Source organism: Mirounga leonina, unplaced genomic scaffold, assembly GCF_011800145.1.
Source record: "Mirounga leonina isolate KUSES-001 unplaced genomic scaffold, KU_Mleo_1.0 Mir_106, whole genome shotgun sequence".
NCBI classification, from domain to species: Eukaryota; Metazoa; Chordata; class Mammalia; order Carnivora; family Phocidae; genus Mirounga; species Mirounga leonina.
Genome location: NW_023270232.1, coordinates 2,025,204 through 2,046,144, shown reverse-complemented (window position 1 = coordinate 2,046,144; position 20,941 = coordinate 2,025,204). Strand labels below are relative to the sequence as shown.

Genomic DNA, 20,941 nt, shown 5'->3' with positions numbered 1-20,941 from the left:
ACAAGGAACTAGAAAAAGAAGAAACTTGGCTGAAATTTAGTAGAGGAAGGAAATAACAAGGAAAAGTCAGAAACAAATAAAATAGAGACCAGGATAAAGAATAACATAACATTAAGAGTAATGACCAGTTTGGGGGGCAGAGCAAGATGGCAGAGGAGTAGGAGACCTGGATTTCATCTGATCCCAGGAATTGAGCTGGATAGGGATCAAACCATTCTGAACACCTACAAACTCAAGAGGAGATTGAAGAAAAGAATAGCAACAACTCTCTGAATTGGAAAGTGACCACTTTCTGGAAGGTAGGATGTGCGGAGAAGTGAATCCGAGGCAATATTCGGGAGGATAGATGGTGGGGGAGGGGGCCTCCGTCGACCGCTTCTGGCAAGTGATAGAGCCTTGGAGCACAAAATTGAAACTTTTAGAAGTTGGCTCCACTGAGGGACATTGCTCCCGTAGCTAAGCAGGTGGTGAAACCCTCACTGGGACAGTGTGGTCTCAGGACCCTCAGGATCACAGAAAGACTGCGGCTGCCTGAGTGTGGCAGAGCTCCCAGGTATGGGAGCGGGGAAGCCGGCTGCAGAGACAGAGCCGAGGCGTGGGCTCTCAGCTTGGGGTTGCCCTAAACCATAATCCGCGGCACAGTCGGGCCACTGCTCCTCCAGCAGGGACCCAACAAGTGGCAGATTGGGGAGATTCCCCTTCACCCCTGGGAGGAGTGGCATGGGAGTGCACCGCAGGGATCTGCTGGGTTTGGAGACTCCACACTGAGTCGGGTGCCAGAGATAGAAATGCTCGGTCACAGGCGGGGTGAGCACGAAGTGCGGCCGGAGACCAGGGAGACGGGAGTAATTGACTGCTTTTCTCTGGGGGCTCACTGAGGAGCGGGGCACCAAGTTCTCAGCTCCTCCAGGCAGAGATTGGGAGGCCACCATTTTCACTCTCATTCTCCAAAGCTGTACCGAAAGCTTGCAGGTCACAAAAACTCCCGAGAGCAAACCCGAGCAGATTACTTAGCCCAGACCAGGCAAGGGCAGGGCAATTCTGCCTCCGGCAAAGATATTTGGGAACCACGGCAACAGGCCACTCCTCCAGAAGATCAGCAAGAAACAGCCAGCCAAGATCAAGTTTACTGATAAATGAGAACGGCGGAACTCCAGCGCTAGGGGAAAACTGAACATAGAATCCATGGTTTTTTTACCGTAATTCTTTAGTCTTTCAAAGTTAATTTTTATTAATTGTCTTTTTTGTGTGTGTGTGTATTTTTCCTTTTCCCTTTTTCAACCAACGCTTATCAATCCCTTTAAAAAAAAAAAAAATTTACATTTTTCATTTTTAGAGTCATATTCTATCCCTTCATAGTGGTTACCCTTATTTTTGGCATATATATATAAGTTGTTCTCTCTTTAAAATTTTGAGATACAGTTTGTTCTAACAGATCAAAATATACCCTAAATCTCTAATGTATGGCTTTGTTCTAGTCTTCTGCCTGATCACATTCTCTCCATTTTTTAATCTTTTTTTTTAAATACTCTTCTTTCTTTTTTCAAACAACTTCTTATCAATTCCTTTTATAAAATCTTTTTAATTTTCATCTTTACAGTCATATTCCAACCCTTCATCATATTAACCCTTATTTTTGTACATATATAAGTTTTTCTTTCTTTAAAATTTTGGGAGGCACTTCCTTCTAAACAGACCAAAATACATGCAAAATCAAGTGTGTGGCACTGATCTATGCACCAGCCTGACCATATTTGATCATATTCTGTTTTGTTTTGATTTGTTTTTCTTTGTTTTTATGTTTTTCTTTTTCTTTTTTCTTTCTTTCCCTTTCTTTTCCCCCAGCATCAAGTCTTTTCTGCTTTGTTCAGAGTATATTTTCTGGGGATGTTGTTACCCTGTTAGCATTGTGTTCTCTTATTCATCTATTCTCCTCTGGACAAAATGATAGGACAGAAAAAATCACCTCCACAAAGAGAACAAGAGGCAGTACCGACTGCCAGGGACATAATCAATATGGACATTAGTACGATGTCAGAATTAGAGTTCAGAATGATAATTTTAAAGATACTAGCTGGCCTTGAAAAAACCATGGGTGTTATTAGAGAAACCCTTTCTGGAGAAATAAAAGAACTAAAATTTAATCAAGTTGAAATCAAAAAGGCTATTAATGAGGTACAATAAAAAATGGGGGTACTAACTGCTAGGATAAATGAGGCAGAAGAGAGAATTAGTAATATAGAAGACCAAATGATGGAAAATAAAGAAGCTGAGAAAAAGAGAGATAAACAACTACTGGATCACAAGGGCAGAATTCAAGAGATAAGTGATACCATAAGACAAAACAACATTAGAATAATTGGGATCCCAGAAGAAGAAGAAAGAGAGAGAGGGGCAGAAGGTATATTGGAGCAAATTATAGCAGAGAACTTCCCTAATTTGGGGAAGGAAACAGGTATCAAAATCCAGGAGGCACAGAGAACGCCTCTCAAAATCAATAAAAATAGGTCAACACCCCGACATCTAATAGTAAAACTTACGAGTCTCAGAGACAAAGAGAAAATCTTGAAAGCAGCTTGGAGAAGAGATCTGTGACCTACAATGGTAGAAACATTAGATTATCCACAGAGACCTGGCAGGTCAGAAAGGACTGGCATGATCTATTCAGAGCACTAAATGAGAAAAATATGCAGCCAAGAATACTATATCCAACTATGTTGTCATTGAAAATAGGAGAGATAAAAAGTTTCCAGGACAAACAAAAACTAAAGGAATTTGCAAACATGAAAGCAGCCCTACAAGAACTATTGAAAGGGGTCCTCTAAACAAAGAGAGAGCCTAAAAGCAGCATAGACCAGAAAGGAACCCAGACAATATACAGTAACAGTCACCTTACAGGCAATACAATGGCACTAAATTCATATCTTTCAATAGTTACCCTGAAAGTAAATGGGCTAAATGCCCCAATCAAAAGACGCAGGCTATCAGATTGGATTAAAAAACAAGACCCATCGATATGCTGTCTGCAGGAGACTCATTTTAGAACCAAGACACCCCCAGATTGAAAGTGAGGGGGTGGAAAACAATTTACCATGCTAATGGACACAAAAAGAAAGCTGGGGTGGCAATCCTTCTATCAGACAAATTAGATTTTAAACCAAAGACTGTAATAAGAGATGAGGAAGGACACTATATCCTACTTAAAGGGTCTATCCAACAAGAAGATCTAACAATTGTAAATATCTATGCCCCTAACATGGGAGCAGCCAATTATATAGGCCAACTAATAACAAAAGCAAAGAAACACATCGACAACAATACAATAATAGTGGAGGACTTCAACACCCCCCTCACTGAAATGGACAGATCATCTAATCAAAAGATCAACAAGGAAATAAAGACTTTAAATGACACACTGGACCAAATGGACTTCATAGATCTATTCAGAACATTCCATCCCAAAGCAACAGAAAACACATTCTTCTCTAGTGCCCATGGAACATTCTCCAGAATAGATCCCATCCTAGGTCATAAATCAGGTCTCAACTGGTACCAAAAGATTGGGATCATTCCCTGCCTATTTTCAGATCATGATGCTTTGAAACTAGAACTCAATCACAAGAGGAAAGTCAGAAAGAACTCAAATAGGGGCGCCTGGGTGGCTCAGTCGTTAAGCGTCTGCCTTCAGCTCAGGTCATGATCCCGGGGTCCTGGGATCGAGGCCCGCATCGGGCTCCCTTCTCAGCGGAATGCCTGCTTCTCCCTCTCCCACTCCCCCTGCTTGTGTTCCCTCTCTCGCTGTCTCTCTCTCTGTCAAAAAATAAATAAAATCTTAAAAAAAAAAAAAGAAAGAACTCAAATACATGGAGGCTAAAGAGCATCCTACTGAAGAATGAATGGGTCAACCAGGAAATTAAAGAAGAATTAAAAAAATTCATGGTACCAATGAAAATGAAAACAACTGTTCAAAATCTTTGGGATGCAGCAAAAGCAGTCCTAAGAGGAGAGTATATAGCAATACAAGCCTTTGTCAAGAAAAAGAAATGTCTCAAATACACAACCTAACACTACACCTAAAGGAGCTAGAGAAAGAACAGCAAAAAAAGCCTAAACCCAGCAGGAGAAGAGAAATAGTAAAGATCAGAGCAGAAATCAATGAAATAGAAACCAAAGAACAGTAGAACAGATCAATGAAACTAGGAGCTGGTTCTTTGAAAGAATTAATAAGATTGATAAACCCCTGGCCAGACTTATCAAAAAGAAAAGAGAAATGACCCAAATCAACAAAATCATGAACGAAAGAGAAGAGGTTACAACCAACACCAAAGAAATACAAACAATTATAAGAACATATTATGAGCAACTCTATGCCAGCAAATTAGATAATCTGGAAAATGGAGGTATTCCTAGCAATGTATCAACTACCAAAACTGAACTAGGAAGAAATAGAAAACCTGAACAGACCTATAACCACTAAAGAAATTGAAGCAGTCATCAAAAATCTCCCAACAAACAAAAACCCAGGGCCAGATGGCTTCCCAGGGGAATTCTACCAAACATTTCAAGAAGAATTAATACCTATTCTTCTGAAACTGTTCCAAAAAATAGAAATGGAAGGAAAACTTCCAAACTCGTTTTATGAGGCCACCATTACCTTGATCCCCAAACCAGACAAAGACCCCATCAAAAAGGAGAATTACAGACCAATATCCTTGATGAACATGGATGCAAAAATTCTCACCAAAATACTAGCCAATAGGATCCAACAGTACATTAAAAGGATTATTCACCACGACCAAGTGGGATTTATCCCTGGGCTGCAAGGTTGGTTCAACATCCGCAAATCAATCAATGTGATACAATACATTAATAAAAGAAAGAACAAGAACCACATGATCCTCTCAAAAGATGCAGAAAAGCATTTGACAAAGTACAGCATCCTTTCTTGATCAAAACTCTTCAGAGTATAGGGATAGAGGGTCCATACCTCAATATCATAAAAGCCATCCAAGAAAAACCCACAGCGAATATCATTCTCAATGGGGAAATACTGAGAGCTTTCCCCCTAAGGTCAGGAACATGGCAGGGATGTCCACTATCCCCACTGCTATTCAACATAATATTAGAGGTCCTAGCCACAGCAATCAGACAACAAAAAGAAATCAAAGGCATCCAAATTGGCAAGGAGGAAGTCAAACTCTTACTCTTTGCAGATGATATGATACTTTATGTTGAAAACCCAAAAGACTCCACCCCAAAACTGCTAGAACTCATACAGGAATTCAGTAAAGTGGCAGGATATAAAATCAATGCACAGAAATCAGTGGCATTCCTACACACTAACAACAAGACAGAAGAAAGAGAAATTAAGGATTTGATCCCATTTATAGTTGCACCCAAAACCATAAGATACCTAGGAATAAATCTAACCAAAGAGGCAAAGGATCTGTACTCAGAAAACTATAAAATACTCATGGAAGAAATTGAGGAAGACACAAAGAAATGGAAAAACGTTTCATGCTCATGGATTGGAAGAACAAATATTGTGAAGATGTCAGTGCTACCTAGAGCAATCTACACATTCATTGCAATCTCCATCAAAATACCATCCACTTTTTTCAAAGAAATGGAACAAATAATCCTAAAATTTGTATGGAACCAGAAAAGAACCTGAATAGCCAGAGGAATGTTGAATAAGAATAGCAAATTGGCGGCATCACAATTCTGGACTTCCAGCTCTATTACAAAGCTGTCATTATCAAGACAGTATGGTACTGGCACAAAAACAGACACCTAGATCAATGGAACAGAATAGAGAGCCCAGAAATGGACCCTCAACTCTATGGTCAACTTATCTTTGACAAAACAGGAAAGAATGCCCAATGGAAAAAAGACAGTCTCTTCAACAAATGGTGTTGGGAAAATTGGACAGCCACATGCAGAAGAAAGAAACTGGACCATTTCCTTACACCACACACAAAAATAGACTCCAAATGGTTGAAAGACTTCAGTGTGAGACAGGAGTCCATCAAAATCCTAAAGGAGAACACAGGCAGCAACCTCTTCGACCTCAGCACAGCAACTTCTTCCTAGAAACATTGCCAAAGGCAAGTGAAGCAAGGGCAAAAATGAACTGTTGGGACCTCATCAAGATATAAAGCTTTTGCACAGCAAAAGAAACAGTCTACAAAACCAAAAGACAACCAACAGAGTGGGAGAAGATATTTGCAAAGGACATATCAGATAAAGGGCTAGTATCCAAAATCTATAAAGAACTCATCAAACTCAACACCCAAAGAACAAATGATCCAATCAAGAAATGGGCAGAAGACATGAACTGACATTTTTCCAAAGAAGACATCCAAATGGCGAAGAGACACATGGAAAAGTGCTCAACATCACTCGGCATCAGGGAAATCCAAATCAAAACCTCAGTGATATATCACCTCAACCAGTCAGAATGGCTAAAATTAGCAAGTCAGGAAATGACAGATGTTGGCGAGGTTGCAGAGAAAGTGGAACCGTCCTACACTGTTGGTGGGAATGCAATCTCGTGAAGCCACTCTGGAAAACAGTGTGGAGGTTCTTCAAAAAGTTGAAAATAGACCTACCCTACGATCCAGCAATTGCACTACTGGGTATTTACCCCAAAGATACAAATTTAGTGATTTGAAGGGGTACGTGCACCCCAATGTTTATAGCAGCAACGTCCAGAATAGCCACACCGTGGAAAGAGCCAAGATGTGCATTGATAGATGAATGGATAAAGAAGAAGTTTACATATATATATATGTGTGTGTGTGTATAGGAAGCTATAATTTCAGCTATAATTTCCTCAATGTGTATACACACACACACACATATACACAATGGAATATTATGCAGCCATCAAAAAGAATGAAATTTTGCCATTTTCAATGACGTGGATGGAACTGGAGGGTCTTATGCTGAGTGAAATAAGTCAATCAGAGAAAGACATGTATCATATCATCTCACTGATATGAGGAATTCTTAATCTCAGGAAACAAACTTAGGGTTGTTGGAGTGGTGGGGGGTGGGAGGGATGAGGCGGCTGGGTGATAGACATTGGGTAGGGTATGTGCTATGGTGAGCGCTGTTAAGTGTGCAAGACTGTTGAATCACAGATCTGTATCTCTGAAACAAATAATACATTATATGTTAAAAAAAAAAAAAAGAAAGGAGGGGAAGAATGAAGGGGGCGAAATCGGAGGGGGAGATGAACTATGAGACTCGATGGACTGTGGAAAACAAACTGAGGGTTCTAGAGGGGAGGGGGGTGGGAGGATGGGTTAGCCTGGTGATGGGTATTAAAGAGGGCATGTACTGAATGGAGCACTGGGTATTATACTCAAACAATGAATCATGGAACACTACATCAAAAACTAATGGTGTAATGTATGGTGATTAACATAACATAATAAAAAAAGAGTAATGACTAGTTTTTCCAAAAATATAAACAAAATTGTCAATGCTTTAACTACATTAACAAGAAAAAAAAAAAGAGGGAAGACTCAAAAAACAAAATGAGAGATGTAAGAGAAAACAATACAATAGATAACCACAGAAATACATAGTGTGATAACAATTACTATAAATAATTATATACTAACAAATCAGATAACTTAGAAAAAAAAAACAGATAATTCCTAAAAATGTACATTACTAAGATTGAATCCTCAATCTTGAATCCAAGAAATAGGAAATCTTCTTAGACCAAAAACAAGAATAAAAGTTGAATTAAGAATCAGAAATCTCCCAGAACAGAAAAGCCCCAAAACCACATGATTTCATTGGTGAATTCTACCAAACATATGAATAATTAATGACCGTCTTTATCAAAATCTTATAATAGTGGAATAGAGGGAACACATTCAACGTCATTCCATGAGGTCATGTTACCTGGTTACCAAAGCAGTATAAAAACAATTCAAGAACAAAAAGTTCTAGTTATTCCGATATAAGTATTGCTACTCTGATTTTTTTTTTTGACATCCATTTGCATGCTAAATGTTTCTCCACCCCCTTACTTTCAATCTGCAGGTTTCTTTAGATCTAAAATGATTCTCTTATAAGCAGCATATAGAAGAGTCTTATTTTTGTTTTTGTTTTTGTTTAAAGAGGTAGAAATTTATTGAACACATGGCAAGGGGAGTGGCAGGCAGGACCACAGAGGAGAGGCTATCTGCTGGGTCTTGTTTTTTTTAATCCATTCTGATACCTGATGTCTTTTGATTGGCGCATTTTGTCCATTTACGTACAAAGTAATTATTGATAGATATGTGCTTATCCCATATATCTACTCATTTTGTCATATTTTCTGAAGATTTTCTCTGTTCCTTTCTTGTCTTTGTCACTTTTGGTCTCTTCTTTGCACTCAAAGAGTCCCTTTAATATTTCTTGCAGGGCTGGTTTGGTGGTCGCGAACTCCTTCAGTTTTTGTTTGTCTGGGAAACTCTTGATCTCTCCTTCTATTCTGAACTATAGCCTTGCTGGATAGAGTATTCTTGGCTGCAGATTTTTCCCATTCAGCATTTTGAATATATCATGTCACTCTCTTCGGGCTTGCCAAGTTTCTGTTGAGAAATCTCCAGCTAGCCTTATGGGTCTTTCCTTGTAAATTAAGGACTTCTTTTGTCTTGATACTTTTAAGATTTTTTTTTTTCTTTATCACTGTATTTTGCAAATTTAAATCACAATATGTCTTGGTATTAGTCTGCTTTTGTTGATTTTGATGGGAGTTCTCTATGCCTCCTGGATTTGGATGTCTCTTTCCTTCCCCAGATTAGGAAGCTATAATTTCAGCTATAATTTCCTCAAATAAACCTTCTGCCCCCTTTACTTTCTCTTCTTGTGGGACTTCTATAATGTGAATGCTATTATGTTTGATAGAGTCACTGATTTCCCTAAGTCTATTCTCATGTTGCATAATTCTTCTTTCCCTCTTTTGTTCAGCTTCATTATTTTTCATGATTTTGTTTTCTATGTCACTAATTCATTCCTCTGCTTTCTCCAGCCTGCTGTTCATTGCATCAAGCCTTTTTCCAATCGTGTTTGTTGCATTCTTCTTCTCTGATTCTTTTTTTTTTTTAACTTTTTTATCTCTGTTGTACAAGTCTCACTGATATCTTCTATTCTTTTCTCAAGCCCAGTGAATATCCTTAAGACTGTTGCTTTCAATTCTTCATCAGGCATGTTACTTGTATCTGTTTCACTTAGATCTTTGGTCTTATCATGTTCTTTCATTTGGGATAAGTTCCTCCATCTTGGCATTTTGTCTAAGTCTCTGCCTTCTTCTCTGTGTTAGAAAAGCCAGTTATGTCTCCTACCAGTAATGGCCTTCTGAAGAAGTGCTCCTGTAGTGCCCAGGGCCTGCAGTTTCAGGGAGTGTCTTGGTGTGTGCTGGGTGAGCTCTGCTGTTGTATTTTGTTTACTCTATGCTCCAGGCCTGTCATCTGCAGAGGCTCTCCTTGCCTACTGTGGGCAATGTTTGGTCTCTGCCCTAAATGTAGTGAGTTTTAACTAGGTGTGCTCTGGTCTGCTTGTGAGATGAGACTTGACACCAACTCCACCAGAACTGAGACCCTGCAGAATTCTCTGGTTGGGACACATGGTATGGGCAGGGATTTGTGCTGGGCTTCTGAGAGAGGGGCCCACCACCCTGGGACTGAGGTAAGCTTGACAGAGAAGAGCAGTCCCACCAGAGGACGGGGGAGTGGGGCTTGGTATAAGTAAGTTAGGCAGCCAGTGCTGCGCTGCCTCTTGCTGGTAGCTCTGTGTTTATGCTGAGAGATGGGGGAGGGAAATGGGCTTAGCCAGCTATCCTGTTCCCAGAGAGGCATCTCTGTGAATGCTCCCACTCCCAGACACTCTGAGTGAATAATCTCCCCACTCTGTGCTCCAAGCGTTCTTCAAATCACTGTTTCCTCACTGTCTGCCCTGGGGTTGTTTGCCTGTCTTCTCTCCAGGAGCAGGGCAGTGCTCTCAAGACTCTATCCCAGCCAAGCCTGCTGACCTTTAAAACTCTAGGCTTTAAGCCCTGTTGGCTGCAAGAACTTAAGAAATTCAGCCCTTCTCATTTTCCAAGCCAATGGCTTTGGGAAAACATTCTCCTTGTGTGCTCCCCTCTGTTCCTCTCTCTTTCATCCTTCTGCACAGGACCAGGGCTCCCTCCCCTCCACAGCAGCCACAGTCTGTTTTACCCCTGAATCATATCTCCGTAATTCTACCTTCTTCAATGTGGCCTCTTCTTGCCCTTTAGTTGTGGAATCTGTTCCATCAGTCTTCAGACCAATTTCTGGGTTATTTAGGATGATTTGATAGTTATCTAGTTGTATTTGTGGGACAAAATGAGCCTAGGGTCCTCCTACTCCACCTCCATCTTAGGGAATTCTGATGACTTCTTCTGTTCTGCCTATGTTTTCTTTAGGAGTTTTATGGTTTTCTTACATTCAAGTCTTGAATCCATTTTGAATTTTTTTTTTTTAAAGATTTTATTTATTTGAGAGAGAGAGAATGAGAGACAGAGAGCATGAGAGGGAGGAGGGCCAGAGGGAGAAGCAGACTCCCTGCCGAGCAGGGAGCCCGATGTGGGACTTGATCCCGGGACTCCAGGATCATGACCTGAGCCAAAGGCAGTTGCTTAACCAACTGAGCCACCCAGGTGCCCTTGAATCCATTTTGAATAAACTTTGTGTATGGTGTAAGAGAGTGGTCTGTTTCCATTCTTTTGCATGTAGCTGTCCAGTTTTCCCAGCACCATTTATTAAAAAGATTGTCATTTTCCCCTTTTGTATTATTGACTTCTTTGTTGTAAATTAATTGAACATATATGTGTGAGTTTATTTCTGGGCTCTCTATTCTGTTCCATTGATCTATGTGTCTGTTTTTATGCCAATACCATACTGTTTTCATGATTAACTGTGTAATATAGTTTGAAGTCATGGAGTGTGACACCCTCCGCTTTGTTCTTTTTTCTCAAGATCATTTGGCCGCTTAGGGTCTTTTGTGGTTCCGAATTTTGGAATTCTTTGTTCTAGTTCATGAAAAATGCCACTGAAATTTTGATAGGAATTTCATTGTATTTATAGTTTACTTTGGGATGTATGGGCATTTTAACAGTATTAATTCTTCTTCTTTTTTTTTTTTTTAAAGATTTTATTTATTTATTTTAGAGACAGAGCACAAGAGGGGGGAGCGGGAGAGGGAGAAGCAGACTCCCCGCTGAGCAGGGACCCCCAATGCGGGACTCGATCCTGGGACTCCAGGATCATGACCTGAGCCGAAGGCAGTTGCTTAACCAACTGAGCCACCCAGGCGCCCCTTAACAGTATTAATTCTTATAGTTCATGAGTTTAGATTATCTTTCCATTTATTTGTGTCATCTTAAATTTCTTTCTTCTGTGCCTTGTAGTTTTCAGCATACAAGTCTTTCATGTCCTTGATTACATTTATTCCTAGGCATTTTATTCTTTGTGGTGTAATTATAAATGGGATTGCTTTCTGAATTTTTCTTTCTGATAATTCATTATTAATATGTAGAAATGCAACAGATTTTGTGTATTGGTTTTGTATCCTTGATTTTTGTATCCTACAACTTTACAGAATTCATTTATTAGTTTTAACAATTTTTGGTGGAGACTAGGATTTTCTATGTATGGTATCATGTCATCTGCAAAGAATGACAGTTTTACTTCTTCCTTATCATCTTGGATGCCTTTTTATTTCTTGTTCTTGTCTGGCTAGGATTTTGAATATGTTGAGTAAAAGTGCTGAGAGTGGGCATCCATGTCTTATTATTGATCTTCAGCTTTTCTTCATTGAGTATGATGTTTGCTCTGGGGTTTTCATACATGGCCTTTATTATGTTGATGCATGTTCTGTCTATACCCATTTTGTGGAGAGTCTTATGATAAATAAATGTTGAATTTTATCAAATTCTTTTTGTGTATCAGTGGTGATGATTGTGATTTTTATTAATGTAATTTATCTGCTAGATTTTGGATTTTTATATTTCTATTTCATAATCTCAATGTATTGTTTTAAATTTACCCTTTGATTTCTTCATTAATTCATTGGTTGTTCTGTAACATGTTGTTTAATATCCACATATTTGTGATTTTCCCAGTTTTCCTCCTGTAATTGATTTCTAGTTTCATATCATGGTGTCAAAAAAGATGATTAATATGATTTCATTCTTCTTAATTTTATTGAAACTTGTTTTGTAGCCTATCATGTGATCCATCCTAAAGAATGTTCCATGTGCACACCAGAAGAATGTATATGTTCTGCTATTGGATAGAATGTTCTGTATACATCTATGATAAGGTCCACCTGGTCTAATGTGTTGCTTAAAGCTGTCTTGTTTTTTTTTTTTTAATTTTGATTTTTTTGTCTGGATGGCTTATCCATTGATGTAAGTGGGGCAATTAAAGTCCCTTACATTAATGTATTGCTGTCAATGTCTCTCTTTAAGTTTGTTAATTTTTGCTTTATTTATTTAGGTGTTCCTATGATGGTGCATAAATATTTATAAATATTATATCCTCTTGTTGGATTGACTTCCCTCCCCTGTTTTGTTTCTTTACATGAAAAAAATAATTAAAATTCTATTAACCAAATATTTATTTAAAAATATGTCTCATATTTTTATGAAACTCCAGAAATCAGAAAATACAAACACTACAATCTTTTCTTTCTTATTAATTTTAACAGCAATTCCTGAGTTTGTAACACAAGTGAACGTTGCCTTAGAAGCCTTAAGTAAAAACTCTTTGGATGTATTTGATGATGATCAATTTGTGGACATCTCAAAGAAGATCTATGACACAATTCATGATATCAGATGTTCAGTCATGATGATTCGGGTAAGTTTGCTTTGCTTTCCATTGAATTATTGCAATCCTTCTCACCATTTGGAATGCTTGGAATGACTGCAAGAATTATTTTATTTCTATTTCATAATGTCAATGCTGAAATCCACTAGAACTTTAGAAATTCATATGTATCCCTGAAGTCAAATCTACTGTCACAAACAACACTTTCACTTATGTATTTGGTTATAACTTATGCAAATGAGCATATTTAACTGCTGTGTGTGCAGAAATGATAGGATTCCTTGTGTGCAGAATTCACTGAAGTGTCACATAGCATGATCAGGAGCCAAAGGAAAATACATAAAGTAATTTGCTTTCTTTTCTTGAATGGAAAGGAAAGGATCTTTCTCATCACTGTATTGAAATTGGTAGGAAAATGTGTCTAAAACAGAGTGTTTCTATGGTCAAACCTTCTCATAGTGGATTAGAGACTCAGACTGTTCTGTAAGAAATCCCACATGGAGCTGATAAGAACAACAAACACTTGAACTGTCCCAGTCTGGGAATTGTCTGTTTGGGGGAAGATATGCCATCTTCATAAGGGTGAAAGTGAGCCCTTTATTGTGGGTGTACTGCATACACAGAGACCAGGATTATTTGTTTTCACTCAAATATTAATGTGGGGTGTTTATTCAAATTTTATTTGAAAAACAGTGGAGGCTTTCTGGAAAATGCCCATGTAAAGATATGGGGATATTTTATCTTAGAATGGGTTCACCTGAAGGCAGATCTGAGGTAAGAATCTGTGTTACCATTAGTCTATTTAGGAGAAAGTAAGAAAGAAAAAGTGAGGCAGGGAGGGGAAGTAAACCAGCAAGATGTAATTATGCATCACTACTGGCAACTAGGGCTCAATCCTGCTGGGAAATCTGGGCGATACTATAGAATACACCTCAGAATTACCTTACCTGAGGTGAACAAAACCCAATATATCTACCTATTCATCCTTGATTAAAGGCTACCCCTCCTCAGAGTGTTACTAAAGCCTCCTGCGTGGGTCAGTCAAGCTCTTGTGGCCAAAAAAAGCAACCCTCAGGCAGAGTGGCAGGTGCTTGCAATAAGAAGATTCAGTAGGAATGGTGAGTGTAATTTGTTAAGTATGAAGAGTGTTTAATTTGAAAGCCTCTACATTTAACTGTTAGTGAGACTATAAAGATGGAACTAGAAGTTCTGAGGATATATGGAGTGAGCACCAATAGTATCTGATGGGCTTGAATGCCATAGTTAGGTTACACAGATCAGTATATAAAAATGGAGTCATTTGGGGATCTTGTAAGGAAAAAAAGCCAACAAAAGTTGAAGACACTGGCAGGGCAATGGATGCTTATGAAAGAAATTCTAAGAGAAAGGCTAAAGGTGTCAAGATATAGGATCTAGCACTTCAGAGCCTGGGAAAACCTGAAAGCAAGCCAATAATATGTAAAAGAGAGAAATTTCCACGTATATATTATTCATATGTGATTGAGTGCTGTGGCACTGTACCAGTACTATGTCTGAGCTGCAAAGTACATTTTCAAATATTTTCTAATTCTAAAAAAGGATTTTAAACCTTACCCATGTGGACTAGTGGACTAGCAGACTGCTCATAATCCAAAACTGAGAAGACAGGTAGAACCAGGAGAGAAACACAGAGTGAAGCGCATGAATTTCAGGAAGTAGTCTTTCCAGAGTAAAACGCCTGCATTTCCGGTATCCCTGGGTGGATATGTAAGAAGATTAAACCAGTGAAATAGCATAGGTAAACCAGGGTAGGATATGGATTTTTTTTCTGAAAAATCTATCTATGGATGAAAAAAGTCTTGTAATAGCTCCCATTTGTATGTTTTAGTCTTAAAAAGTTTCCTCCTTATCAAAATAGCTTACTTATAGCAAATCATATTATCTTGCCATTATTTCTATATATCTCTCATATCCAGCAGTCCTCTGTAGGGCAAGAGAATAATTTATTGTAATTATTTAATAGCCTTAGAGGGCAGTAATTTTTCCCTACAGTCATCTCTTTTTCAAGGTACATACTTCAATTTCTTTTAACTTTTCCTCATAGGAATAATTTAGTATTTTGTGTTCTTTACCAGTCCTATTTAACTTTTCAACAAAATTCTCAAATGAGACTATCAAAAAGCATACTCTAATTAGGGCCTGTCCAAAGTCAAATAAAGTGGAAAACTTGTTCTTATGTTGCCAATAATATAGCCGACTGCTATGAACTTATGTTTTCCCCTCTTAAATACCAAGATTGTTGGATAGACCATTTATTTTTTTTTTTTTTTACCCTGTTGTTGCCTGTATATTCTTCTCCATTTTGATTTGATATGTTTGCTCTTGGTCATAAATCCTTATCATATTAAACTTTATTATATTTCTAAATGATTCTTCATATAATTTATCAGGTTGCTTTTTTTCATTTTTATTTTTTTATTATGTTTAATTAGCCAGCATATAGTACATCACAAGTTTTTGATGTAGTGCTCAATGATTCATTAGTTGCGTATAATACCCAGTGCTCATCCCAACACATGCCCTCCTTAATACCCATCATCTGGTTATGCCATTTCCCCACCCCCTCCCTTCTGTAACCCTCAGTTTGTTTCCTGAGTCCAGGGTCTCTCATGGTTTGTCTCCCTCTCTGAATTCTTCCCATTCAGTTTTCCCTCCCTTCCCCTGTGGTCCTCCCCTCTATTCCTTATGTTCCTCATATGAGTGAAACCATATGATAATTGTCTTTCTCTGCTTGACTTATTTCACTTAGCATAACCCCCTCCAGTTCCATCCACATCGATGCAAATGGTAGGTATTCATCCTTTCTGATGGCTGAGTAATATTCCATTGTATATATGAACCACATCTTTATCCATTTGTCTGTTGAAGGTCATCTTGGTTCCTTCCACAGTTTGGCTATTGTGGACATTGCTGCTATGAACATTGAGGTGCATGTGCCCCTTCTTTTTACTACATCTGTATCTTTGGGGTAAATACCTAGTAGTGCAATAGCTGGGTGGTAGGGTAGCTCTATTTTTAATGTCTTGAGGAACCTCCATACTGTTTTCCAGAGTGGCTGTACCAGCTTGCATTCCTACCAACAGTGTAAGAGGGTTCCCCTTTCTCCACAACCTTGCCAACACTTGTTGTTTCCTGTCTTGTTAATTTTGGCCATTCTAACTGGTGTAAGGTGTTATCCCATTGTGGTTTTGATTTGTATTTCCGTGATGGCTGGTGATTTTGAACATGTTTTCATGTGTTTGTTAGCCATTTGGTTGTGACTGTACCTAAATCAGCATCAATTAGAAACATGAGGTTATAATCTCAATTCCTTCATCTAGATTACTAAACAAAATATTGAATTATATTGGTCCTTCATCTGACTGAAATCTCTGCTAGATAGCTCCAGTTAAGGACCTTAGTGTTAAGAGACCTTAGAAGCTGATGTTCCATCCAACTGAGAACATACTGGTAAGTGTATGGTTTGTAAGAATGTTTTCTGAATTTTGAGGTAGAACTATTCTTCCTTCAAACACACTTTAAGGCCTAAATAAATAAATAAAACAGATAAAAAAAGAGCTCCTGTACTTGAAACCATGAAGGAGAGTCCAGGGGCCCATCATCTCTGTGTCTTCATGCCCGGTTCCTTAGGCAGCCTCTAGGGAAACTCCCACAGAACTTCTACAAGGATTCTTTGGAGGATGATCCATAAACCTGTGTATTTAACTGCTAATTGGATTATATGTTGAAAATAGAAGTCTAATTCAGGTGCAATTAATAAAAATCTATCTTTTTTTTTTTCCTTTGAGGACTATCCCTTTATTATAGAATATGATAAAATTGATCTGGTGTAATCTTCTCTTTATAAGGTCAAATGTAATGCTGACCAATATCCCAATCTTAGAACTGCAAAACATTTGATGCTTTCTTCAAAGTATCTGAAGAGTGTCAAGATTAAGGCAATATGTTTACAATTATGCAAGTTCAAGGAGGGCTAGGTTATGCTCTTGAGAGTGTTTTTGAATGTTACAGAATCCGGTCCTATGTCTGAATTTTCATGAGTGTTCAGTGCCCTTGAAACAATAAAATACTAACTTCAGATCAGTGCCCAAAATTTTACAAATAGTTTTGTAAAAATATGATTGTATCTGCCTTTAATATTTATTTTGGTGAATAATTATGTTAGCAATTGTTCAGATTATTTTTAAAATTTCTGAGAGAAAATGCTGTGACATTTAATATTACTCTCTCCACTGGATTCAGTTTGTGGACAAATTACAGAATCCCATTCTTAACCTCAAAGAGAAGGGAGTATTAAATATTTATTGTTTCTTTGGTGTTTAATATCTGCGTATAAATTTTGCAATTACTAAGAGTCTATATAGTAGTTAAGATTAAAGCAAATCATAAACCTCACTAACCTGTTTCCTCCTTTGTAAAATAAACTTTGTATTAAACCTACTTCAAAGTTATTATGCTGACAAATGAGCTAATAGCAATGAAGTACTCAGTAAATAGTAGTCTTTTATAAGAAGATAGCTACTGTTTCTACTACCTTTTTGAATAGTTCTAGTACTACTGAAGCTGCTTATTATTTTCTTTATATTTTGAAGAATGTTACCTATAGAAGTTAAAGAAATGTGACTGCAGGTAAACATGAAACCAAAGCCCCAAAAGTACCTTAAAAGGTGAAGTTCTAAGCAAACAATTATATTTTTTCTCAAGATTTTGTTTTATATACAAGGAAACTTTATGTTTATCGAGTATCTGAATTATAGATTATTTAATGCAAATTGTGCCTTTAAGCCTATATTACTTTAAGCTAGCGTATAATTCTGTATGTTGTTTTTATTAACTTCTTGAAATGTGCACGAAGGACTTGATGGTTCATCTTTTTGGGAAATGTGCTTAACCAGAAATAGATATTAAAAAGGGCAACATAAATGAATTGTGAGAAACGTGGGTGGTCAGCAGTGAAATATCCTCAAAAAGAGGAAAAGATTCAGCAAAAATTCAGCCTTTTAACAGGTATTCAGAATGTGGGCTTCATATATTTTTTTTGTGAATTTTCATATATGACTTATCAAAGCACATTTTCCAAACCAAATGTGAAGATTTTCAGGACTACCACTAACAGATTTTCTGTTAGTTGTCTAACTTTATGTTTCAGGGAATAAGAACATAGTTTGGATATGTTACTTGATGGAAGTTAATTTTTGAAGAACAAAGGAAAATAAAATTAAAAAAAAAAAAAAAAACATTTACATGGCCCAGTTTGCATGAACCATTTTTACATGGATCATTTACATGACTTCTAGAATTGAAACAGTTCAATACAACACAATTTCAGCATATACAGCTAGAAACACATTTTTTCACTTTTTTTAACATTAATTTTTAGAGAGCGTTCAAGAGCGAAAGTGTGGGGAGCAGGGAGGGGCAGAGGGAGAGGCTCCCTGCTGAGAACAGAGCCTGACTTGGGGCTCCATCTCATGACCCATGAGATCATGACCTGGCCGAAACCAAGAGTCAGATGCTTAACTGACTGAGCCACCCAGGCACCCCTACTTTATCTTTTCTTTATGTTATAGTAATAACAATTTGTCCAAAGGTTATTGGATTACAAATGAAATTTCATAAAATAAGTACTTGCTAAGTGAATTTAACATACAGGGATTTAGGGTGAATATAAGCCTTATTTTCCTTAGGACACATTTAGATTATACCCCCCTTTACTCTCAGAAGTGTCCAATTTGGGTAATAAAATATCATATGAATATCAGAGTTTGAAACTAGATGAACATCTAGTTTCTAGGCCCTGATTATACTGCTCGAGGCTCTGTGGTGCATCACCTTCACCCACTGGGTGATGCTCACAGTGTTGAGCCACTAATGATCACATTTCCTTATCAAGCTAATTTTTCCAACCCCAGGGAACACTTTGTCTCCATAGGCCTAACTGCTTTCAAATGTTAGCTTTCTCTTTTCATGCTCTGTGAATCCTTTGTTGACTGTGGAGAATCTATTCAGGCACAATTTCAAATTTATTTAATATACAGAGACGACACCTTTTCATTTTTTCAGTGTTAAGCAGATTTCCTGAATTCATCTTAGTCATCTACTCTTCACTCTCACAGGAGTCTTGCCAGGGAATCCCAGTTAAAACACTCTGTCCTTTTTGGAAGGTATATGACCACTTTATAATAGAACCAGTTTGTAAAGAAGCCAGCTACCAGGGGGCTTTCTAAAATAACTTAATAAAAGGTCTGTAACAAACTAAATTTAGCTTTATATGCAAATTTAAATCAAACATTAGTGGGAAGAATTCTGTAGTGAGGCTCTTCTTGCTCTTTCCTTTAAAACAGAGCTTAAGGTAAGGAAAAACAGAACTCCCTCCTAGCACTGGTCAGCAAGAGATGAACTTTTATGAGCTCAGCATGCTTAATGGCCTTCATGTATATACCATCTGAGGAGACTTTTGAGTAAGGGAACAGAAGTGACTGGAGTGAGAAAGAGTGTTCATTGAGAAACATGCTGGTTAAGCCACGAAGCAGCTCTAGCCAGCAATCTCTGTTGCTCATGCTGAGAGAAAGATGTTCAGCTTGAAGTCATTCTGGGAAGTCTGCTTTCACCAAAGGGTCAAAGCCACAAGACTAGCAAGAGAGCCCATGGTTGAGAAGGACTCTGAGGCAGACTAATCCTACACTCAGAGAACTCTATGCAAGTGCTGCTTGGAGCCTTTGACTCAAGATAGCTGAACATAAGGAGTCAAGCATCCCTCTTTGAAAACACCTTCTCGGGAAATGGCTAGCCCAGTGAATAGAAGAATAACATGGGGAAGATGTTTAGTTGTCAAATCATAAGGAATTTTTCTGTTGTTTATTTTTGATATGCTTATTACTAAATGATTTTTATTAATTATAAATAAATTTGAATTAGTAATTAAGTGAGTAAATTTATATTAGATATTAAATCTAATAATGTTTTTATTATTTTATATTTTATTTTTATCCTAAAAACTCTTACAGTGTGCTGATTGTTTACCTCAAATAAGATGTTTGGCTATTTACCTACATTTCCTACAAGTAACTTTTGGAGAGTTCAGTCTTCTAGAGAAACGAATCCGAAAAATACCGTTTATAAAATGATGACTTAGAAAATATACCTTGGCATACCTAATAGAAAGAGAGATATTGAGAATTTTATATTTCCAGTATCCAGTATATATTCAGTATATTTTCAGTAAATGATGTAGTTTCAAGGAGAGAAATATTCTGGAGACTGATAGCAAAAGGTCCATAAATGACGTAAAGCACTGATGGTCACATGCCGATAAGGGGAAGTAACAGGTTGAAATCTGGGGTCTTAGGACACCTAGTTCAGAACATTTCCCTTTATCTCAGGAGAAGGAAATAGCCCAGTGTTTTTACCCAATAGGAGCCCTTCTACTTCATTGACTTCCCTTTGTTGATGGGCAAGTTATAAACACATAAATCCCCCAAATTACTTTTTGGGCAGTTTGTTGAAGAACATCTACCCTATAATGCTCCTCTCTGCTTCCTCAGATTCAGACATATAGCCCTTCTGTCTGTTCCTTGTATTTGCCAGATGTGCCTACACTTCTGGCATCTTTCCACTTAACTGTCCTTTTTAACCATATGCTTTCTCCAAAAATTTGCACAGCAGACTTGTTCAGGTCTGTTCCATCATTACTTTTATATCATCCTGTACAGATCTTATATAGATCCATATATAGAGATAGCATCTTTCACTTCAGCCAAGTTATTGTTTACATAGTGTTTATCATGACAAATGACATATTATATACTTTTTGTTTATTTATCTATTGTCTGTCTCCTCATACAAGAATGTAGGCTCTATAAAAGAAGTGCTTTTTAGACCTTTAAAATGAAATCACACTTTAGTCTTTTTTACAATTAACTACTGTGATTGATTTAGTTGTCAAATTTGTCACTTGTTTGAACCATAATCACTGGACCTCAAGGAATTAATGGCAAGAAAAAAATTACTTTGTTACATTTTATATTACAAAAAGTGACAGACACTAA

General features: G+C 37.6%; 1 protein-coding gene across 1 annotated transcript in view; it reads left to right on the top strand.

Annotated features, from left to right (window-relative positions):
- The window catches only part of LOC118017833 (catenin alpha-3-like), a 1,833,615-nt gene that overhangs the window by 1,482,045 nt on the left and 330,629 nt on the right, over positions 1-20,941 (top strand). Inside the window, exon 14 of the mRNA XM_035016112.1 lies at positions 12,733-12,884. Coding sequence (XP_034872003.1) covers positions 12,733-12,884 — 152 coding nt within the window. The remainder of the gene's footprint in view (positions 1-12,732; positions 12,885-20,941) is intronic.